Source organism: Sapajus apella, unplaced genomic scaffold (genome assembly GCF_009761245.1).
Source record: "Sapajus apella isolate SASKATOON/1434 unplaced genomic scaffold, GSC_monkey_1.0 scaffold159, whole genome shotgun sequence".
Taxonomy (NCBI): Eukaryota; Metazoa; Chordata; class Mammalia; order Primates; family Cebidae; genus Sapajus; species Sapajus apella.
In genome coordinates, this window is record NW_022437099.1 from 181,919 (window position 1) to 190,056 (window position 8,138).

General features: G+C 46.3%; 1 protein-coding gene across 9 annotated transcripts in view; it reads right to left on the minus strand.

Moving 5' to 3' along the window:
- Positions 1 to 8,138, minus strand: part of ZNF789 (zinc finger protein 789) — a 16,785-nt gene that overhangs the window by 4,836 nt on the left and 3,811 nt on the right. For 6 of the 9 annotated variants that reach the window (XM_032266427.1, XM_032266426.1, XM_032266434.1 and 3 more), the window contains exons 2-3: positions 6,479 to 6,556; positions 3,507 to 3,633 (exon numbers count right to left, since the gene is read on the minus strand). In XM_032266427.1, coding sequence (XP_032122318.1) covers positions 3,507 to 3,633; positions 6,479 to 6,502 — 151 coding nt within the window. In that variant the 5' untranslated portion in view covers positions 6,503 to 6,556. Of the gene's footprint in view, positions 1 to 3,506; positions 3,634 to 4,880; positions 5,348 to 6,478; positions 6,557 to 8,138 lie in introns of those variants that run through there. The other 3 variants (XM_032266433.1, XM_032266432.1, XM_032266431.1) reach the window with 2 other exon arrangements.

The window sequence follows — 8,138 nt, forward strand, 5'->3', positions numbered from 1 at the left end:
GGAAAAAAAGGCAAAACCCCTTTAAAAAAAAAAAAAAAAAAAAAAAAGCTATGTATGTGTGTGCGTTATGTATGTGTGTGTAAGTAATTAATAGAGTTTGAGCATCCCTAATCCAATATCCGAAAATTTTTGAGCACTAACCTGACACAAGCGGAGCATTCCACACTTGACCTCATGTGACCGGTTGCAATCAAAACACAGGTGCACAACACACAGTTAACTCAGCCTTCCCCAGGGAAAAATAAAAGGACCTTCAAGCTATGTGTCTAAGGTGTATATGAAACGTAAGTGAATTTCTTGTTTAGACTTGGGTCAGACCCTCAAATTATCTTATTACACAAATACAACTATTCTAAAATCCAGAAAAAAAATCCAAAATCCAAAACACTTTTGGTCCCAGGCATTTTGGATAAGGGATCCTTGTCCTGTAATAGACACACAGACAGACTGGGAAAAAGTAAACCAAAATGTTAACAGGAGTTATTTATGGAAAATGGGCCTGCAGGTGATTTTTATTATCTACTCTATTTACTGATGTATTTTTCCAGAATTTCTATAATGAAAATTATTTTTAAAACTAGTAAAATGTTGGCCGGGCGCGGTGGCTCAAGCCTGTAATCCCAGCACTTTGGGAGGCCGAGGCGGGTGGATCACGAGGTCAAGAGATCGAGACCATCCTGGTCAACATGGTGAAACCCCGTCTCTACTAAACATACAAAAATTAGCTGGGCATGGTGGTGTGTGCCTGTAATCCCAGCTACTCAGGAGGCTGAGGCAGGAGAATTGCCTGAACCCAGGAGGCGGAGGTTGCGGTGAGCCGAGATCGCGCCATTGCACTCCAGCCTGGGTAACAAGAGTAAAACTCCGTCTCAAAAAAAAAATAAAAAAAAAAACTAGTAAAATGCATAAAAAAGTGCAATGATATAGTATAGAAGCACTCTCGGCCAGGCGTGGTGGCTCATGCCTGTAATCCCAGCACTTTGGGAGGCCGAGTTGGGTTGATCACCTGAGGTCAGGCGTTCAAGACCAGCCTAACCAACATGGAGAAACACTGTCTGTACTAAAAATACAAAATTAGCCGGGTACGGTGGTGAGTGCCTGTAATCCCAGCTACTTGGGAGGCTGAGGCAGGAGAATCACTTGAACCCAGGAGGTGGAGGTTGTGGTGAGCCAAGATGGCACCACTGCACTCCAGCCAGGGCAACAAGAATGAAACTCGGCTAGGCACGGTGGCTCACCCCTGTAAACTCAGCACTTTGGGAGGCTGAGGCGGGCAGATCACCTGAGGTCGGGAGTTCGAGACCAGCCTGACTAACATGGAGAAACCCTGTCTCTGCTAAAAATACAAAAAAATAGCCGGGTGCGGTGGCTCAAGCCTGTAATCCCAGCACTTTGGGAGGCCAAGACGGGTGGATCACGAGGTCAAGAGATCGAGACCATCCTGGTCAACACGGTGAGACCCCGTCTCTACTAAAACTACAAAAAATTAGCTGGGCATGGTGGCGTGTGCCTGTAATCCCAGCTACTCAGGAGGCTGAGGCAGGAGAATTGCCTGAACCCAGGAGGCGGAGGTTGCGGTGAGCCGAGATCGTGCCATTGCACTCCGGCCTGGGTAACAAGAGCAAAACTCCGTCTCAAAAAAAAAAAGAAGAAAAAATTAGCTGGGCATGATGGCGCATGCCTGTACTCCCAGCTATTCGGGAAGCTGACCTGGGAGAATTGTTTGAATCCGGGAGGCGGAGTTTGTAGTGAGCCGAGATGGCCCCATTGCACTCCAGCCTGGGCAACAAGAGCGAAACGCCACCTCTAAAAAAAAAAAGAAAAACAAAGAAGCATTCTCAAATGTTACTATTGGATATGCAAAACAGTACAAATTTTGTTGAAGAATTATTCAGTAATCAATAAAGAATAAAGTGCCATCTCCTTTAACTTCAAAATTCTGATTTGGGCAAAGTCTTTGGGAAATGACCAAAAATTCATATGAAGATTTATACTCAGAAACATCTATTCAAACATTATAAATACACAAGCAAACCAACAAACAAAAACAAAGCCAAGCTGAATGTCCCAAATGAGAAAACAATGAAATATTATTATGGATCACAGTGGAATTATGCTTGTTTACTGTTTCTGTGGGGAAATGCTGATACAATAATGTTAAGTTTAAAACAGATTATAGGATTACACATAGAATATGCTCAACTACTTTTGTAAAGGCATAGGAAAAAAAGACTGGAAGGAAATCTTCCAAAATACTAAAGGTGTTACTCCTGAACACATTCCTCTTCTCTTCCTCCCTTTCTATACCTTCCATGTACTGATGTATGCTCTTGTAATGCTTTTTAAAAAAAGGGAAAATTAAAATTATAAAAATCCAGAGGTGGGTAGATGATCCCACAAGAGGTAGTCAAGACCCTGTGCTAAGAGTGTCAGTGCAGGGGCCAAACATGTGGCCCCAGAAAGAAAACTATTTACCAAGGCAACTCCCACAGTGGGATACTACAGTGGAATAGGAGGGGGTAGGCTCCTGAAAAGATGGAAGCCATGAAGGTTCATATATGAAGTTGGTTTAAAATCAGTTCCTGAGCACCCACTAATGTTACAAACCAAGAAGTTACCTATTTCCAGAGAAAAGAAGGAAAAAGACTTTCAGGAGCATAAGAAGTGAGCCTTTGGACTGTAAATCCACAATAATCTTCTCAACTCCTGGAGGTCTTACAGATGTGAAACATGGGGTGAGAGTGAAGAATGCATTAAGTGTCTCTGTCTGAGCCCTAACACAAAAAACACAACTATTCATTGTCTCCGATCCCTCATGTGAAACTCTTGGGACCAGATGTGTTTCAGGAGTCAGAATTTTTCCAATTTCAGAAAGGTGACCTGGTGTAAGTATTTTACATAACGTATCATCCCCAGTAGAGTTTGAAGTGGTGCCTTCAAATACACGGTTATTGTTGTTGTTGCTTTGTTTTGAGACAGAGTCACACTCTGTTATCCAGGTTGGAGTGCAGTGGCGTGATCTCGGCTCACTGCAACCTCAGCCTCCCAGGTTCAAGTAATTCTCCTGTCTCAGCCTCCCAAGTAACTGGGACTACAAGTGTGCGCCACCACACCTGACTAATTTTCATATTTTTAGTAGAGATGGGTTTCACCACATTGGCCAGGCTAATTTCAAACTACTGACCTAATGTGATCCGCCCACCTTGGTCTCCCAAAGTGCTGGGATTACAGGCATGAGCCACCATGCCCAGCTTACACTGTTATTTCTGAAGTTGGGCATATAGATATGCACACCAAATTGGAAAAATAAAGACAATAAATGGTTTCCTATGGGATGAAGTCAGGTTTCACTGTGGTGATGTCCAGTCAGGGCTTGTAGCCACATGAGTTATGAAAACACTTTGTTTTCAGCACTTTTTCTGATTCTGGAATTACAGATAAGGGCCTGAGGACTTGCACAGACACTCAGAACACAGACAAAGCCCAGTCTTTAAGCCATGTCCTACCCAGCAAGACCATGTTCCTGTAGTTCTCCAGCATCACATCTCGGTAGAGGTCCTTCTGACCCCAGTCGAGGTGGCCCCACTCCTCTCTGGTGAAGTACATCGCCACATCCTCAAATGACAGCAGCTCCTGGAAAAGCAGCTGATAAAGGTAACTGCAATTCTTACAATGACTTGTGCACGATGATTATTCTACAGGTGAGGAAACTGAGGTTTGGGGAGGTAAAGTGTGCGGGCCAAGGCCACCCAATTCATAAGGAATAGATTCAGGGTTCCGTTCAGGCCTTCTGGCCCTCAGGCCAGACATGCTGGCTTCCATACCATGGGGTTAACAGACATAATCTCTAAAGGGCCAAATGGTAAGTAATTTAGGCTTTTCAGGCCCCTGGTCTCTGTTCCAGTTCCTCAAACCTGCTGTCAATTTGAGGAACAGCAAGTCAACAATCTGAGGAACAGCTTTTGTGTTGGAGCACAAAAGCAGCCGGGGACTACAAGTAAGCAAATGGGCACAGTTGTGTTTCAGGGAAACTTTACCAAGCTGTCCAGGGCAGTTTGCTGATCCCTGCTCTATACAAATAATGTATTGCTTCTGCCCCAGGTTCCTTAGGAAAGAGATGAGGTCACTGGGGGTTGGTTAATGTGCAGACTATTTACAAAGGGATGAATAGGCTCAACAAACATGAACAAGGAATGTGGAAGCTCATAGGTGCTGGCCACCCTAGGGAACCAGGACCTGCTAGGTCTAAGGAATAAGGTGGGGAGGGCCGCTGGAGCCCAGAATGCTCTGGAAAGGGAGCAAGACTGGAGCTGGGCCAAAGAGGATGGAGCCACACCCATCCCACAGAACGGCAGGGAGGGAGCCATGGGAAGAGAAACCCAGCCTCAATTTCCCCCAGGCCTCCGGAGCCCTCCAGCCTCTTCAGATGTGCCAAAGCAAGGGAGCCCGTTGCTGGAGAATATAAAAGGTACAGACCAAACCCCAGACACCTGGGGAGCATATCCAGAGGGGACAACAAAGGACACAGCACAGTGAGCACAGGGGGACTTTACATCTGCAAGTGACTGTTATCCTACCATGGGCTGAGCACTGAAGCTGCCACATACTCACTCCCACACCACTGCAGGCTACGGAGCAGAGGGACCCAGGGGCTGTCTACACACTCCCTCCTCTCACAAGACACTGTAGGGTTCAGAGGGGACATGTACAAGGCAAGCTTTCACTGTCCTATAAGTGGTAATAGGAAATGCCCACCCCCATCCTGAGAAGCTTCGTATAGCTCCCCTCTGCAGACAGACACCAGAATCTCCCAAATATGGACTTTCTTTCCTGCCTATCAAGCCTGAGTTCAACTGCTACAGTTGCAGGCCCTTTCTCACCATCATCCAGAATGTCACTCTTTTAGCAGAGCTGCGCTGCAATGTCCTCAATCTGACCTACTCAGCCACCTGCATTCCTGCACCTGTACGAGGTTAACAAGCATAACAAGCATGGGAATAAAACAGCTTCATCTCCCAGATTCACTGATGCACGGTAACTCCTCTCTTAACACCCGCAGTAGGTTCTTGGAAACTGATTTTTAGCAAAAGTAGGTACACCAGCAAGTCCTTGAATAACTTTGTTTCACTGTAACAGTGATGGAAAAAAAATGGTTTTGATATATACGGTTTCCCTTAAAGTTGCAGTTTCCAAGAAGCCATCAACAGCTAGGACTTGTACATTGATAGTTGGGCCCCAAATGTTGCTTAAAAGTTCCATTTGTTTGTTTGTTTTTGAGACAGAGTTTCGCTCTTGTTGCCCAGGCTGCAGTGTAATGGCCCGATCTCGGCTCACTGCAATCTCCACCTCCTGGGTTCAGGCGATTCTCCTGCCTCAGTTTCCCAAGTAGCTGGGACTACAGGCGTGCACCACTACACTCAGCTAATTTTGCTATTTTTACTAGAGATGGAGATTCACCATATGTTGGCCAGGCTGGTCTCAAACTCCTGACATCAGGTAATCTGCCTGCCTTGGCCTCCCAAAGTGCTAGGATTACAGGCATGAGCCACTGTGCCTGGAGCCTCTCTCTTCTTTCAAACTCAAGTCTCTTCTAGGCCTGGTGAGATGGCTCATACCTGTAATCCCAACTAGGCCAGGTGGGATAGCTCATGCCTATAATCCTAAGACTTTGGGAGGCTGAGGCTGGTAGATGGCTTGGGCCAGGAGTTCAAGAACAGCCTAGGTGACATGGTGAAATCTTGTCTTTACAAAAAATACAAAAATTCGCCAGGCATGGTGGCATGTACCTGTGGTCCCAGCTACTTGGGAGGCTGAGGTGGGAGGATCACCTGAGCCTGGGGAGGTCAAGGCTGCCATGAGCCACGATCATGCCACTGCATTCCAGCCTGGGTGACAGAGTAAGACTCTGTCTCAAAAAAAAGACAGACAACTCAGTATCCTCTGATTGCCCTCCATAATGCTACAAATTCAATAAATAACCTTCCATTATGCCCTTTCATAGGAACGGTTCAGAATTTATTATGAGAAGTTCATTACACATCTGTCTCACTAATCAGATTGAGAGTTGATCTCCCAGCACAGAAGACAGCACCTTGAGTGTGTACAACAGTGGGTGCACGATAATGCTCATGGAAGAAACAATGGGCAACTACCACAGGGCTAACAGTGACAACTTAACCTGCTGCTAAACTGTAACCAGATATTGTGCAAAGGACTTCACAAGGCGTTTTTCACTGAGTCCTCACAACTCACTGTAATAGGCCCTCTCATTGACCCATTTTATAGAAAAGGAAACTGGAGCCAGCGTGTTTATGTAACTTACTGAAGGGAGTCCATGTTGACTCCAGAGGCTAAGCTCTCTACATCGTTCTTTCTAAGAAGGAAAACTCCCCACATTGATCAACAGGGCTCAACCTGAGGAAGGACCTGCTGGCAGCAGTGACTATGCTGAGGAAGCAGATGGGGAGCCACAGCTCACCTTCCCACTGACTGGTGGGAACATGGCTTCCACGGCCCGGTCTTTGACAAGGGATGGGATCCTAGGCGTCAGGCTGAGCTGGAGAAGAAAAAAAAGACAGTCAGTAAGGCCAGCTCTAATTTGAAGCTCTCCTGCTTGGCAGATCTAGAACCAGGGATTCTAATGGGGCCCACAGACAAAACTTCATACAAAGTCACTGTGTTTGGTGTTGGAACATATGATGAAATGCATGAGCCACTACAATAAATACAGGAATTTCTGAGTCTAGATCAATTTCCCAAGCTCTATTCAAGGGAACCAGCAGCCCTGCCATCCCCTTCTCCCTAGAACATGTCATCTTCAGCACCTCATGTACAAAGGGACAGCAGGTAGATCACATATAAAAATAGCACTCTGGGGTTGGGCACGGTGGCTTACGCCAGTAATCCCAGGACTTTGGGAGGCCGAGGTGCGTGGATCACACAAGGTCAAGAAATAGAGACCATCGTGGCTAATACGGTGAAACCCCTTCTCTACTAAAAATACAATTTAGCTGGGCATGGTGGTACATGCCTGTAATCCCAGCTACTCAGGAGGCTGAGGCAGGAGAATCGCTTGAACCCGGGAGGCAGAGATTGCAGTGAGCCAAGATCACACCAATGCACTCCAGCCTTGGCAACAGAGCGAGACTCCGTCTCAAAAAGAGAAAAAAAAAAAAATACCACTCTGATCCACTCCCTGCAGCAACCAGCTCCGAAAGCCAAACCACAGCCTCTACAGCTACGGGTCCCAAATCAGGACTTGATCAATATCTAATAGCTTTATCAAAAATTTTGCTCCCCACTCCCTTTAATTTAGTACAAACAGGAGAAAGCCAAGACTACAGGTAGGTGCCTGACCATGCCTGGCTAATTTTTGTATTTTAAGTAGAGACGGGGTTTCACTATGTTGGCCCAGCTGGTCTTGAACTCCTGACCTCGTGATCTCACTTTACCCCCCGACTTCAGGTGCTGTCCCCTCCCCTATCACACAGGATGTCCTAAGTCTAGTAAACCTAGGGATTCTAGCTAACCGGCTTTTCTCTAAATCTACTTATGTATTTCCAACTCTGCTCCTAAGGCCAGCTCCACTTACTGACAAGCCCACTCTGAAAGTTTTTTTTTTTTTTTTTATGGGGTCCCTCAACCCCCACCTCTAGCCTGCCTGGTGATTTGGTAACAGGATTCAGCAAAAGTAACAATTACAGACTAGCTTGCTTTTATTTTTTGAGATGGAGTCTTGCTCTGTTGCCCAGACTGGAGTGCAATGGCATGACCTTGGCTCACTGCAACCTCTGCCTCCCAGGTTCAAGCAATTCTCCTGCCTTAACCTCCTGAGTATCTGGGACTACGGGGGTGTGCCACCATGCCCAGATTTTTTTGCATTTTTCGTAGAGATGGGGTTTCACTCTGTTAGCCAGGATGGTCTCAATCTCCTGACCTCCTGATCCCCCCACCTCAGCCTTCAAAGTGCTGGGATTAGAAGTGTGAGCCACCATGCCCAGCCCCTTTTTTTGAGACAGAGTTTCGCTGTTGTCGCCAGGCTGGAGTACAATAGTATGATCTCAGCTCACTGCAGCATTTGCCACCTGGGTTCAAGTGATTCTCCTGTCTCAGCCTCAAGTAGCTGGGACTACAGGTGC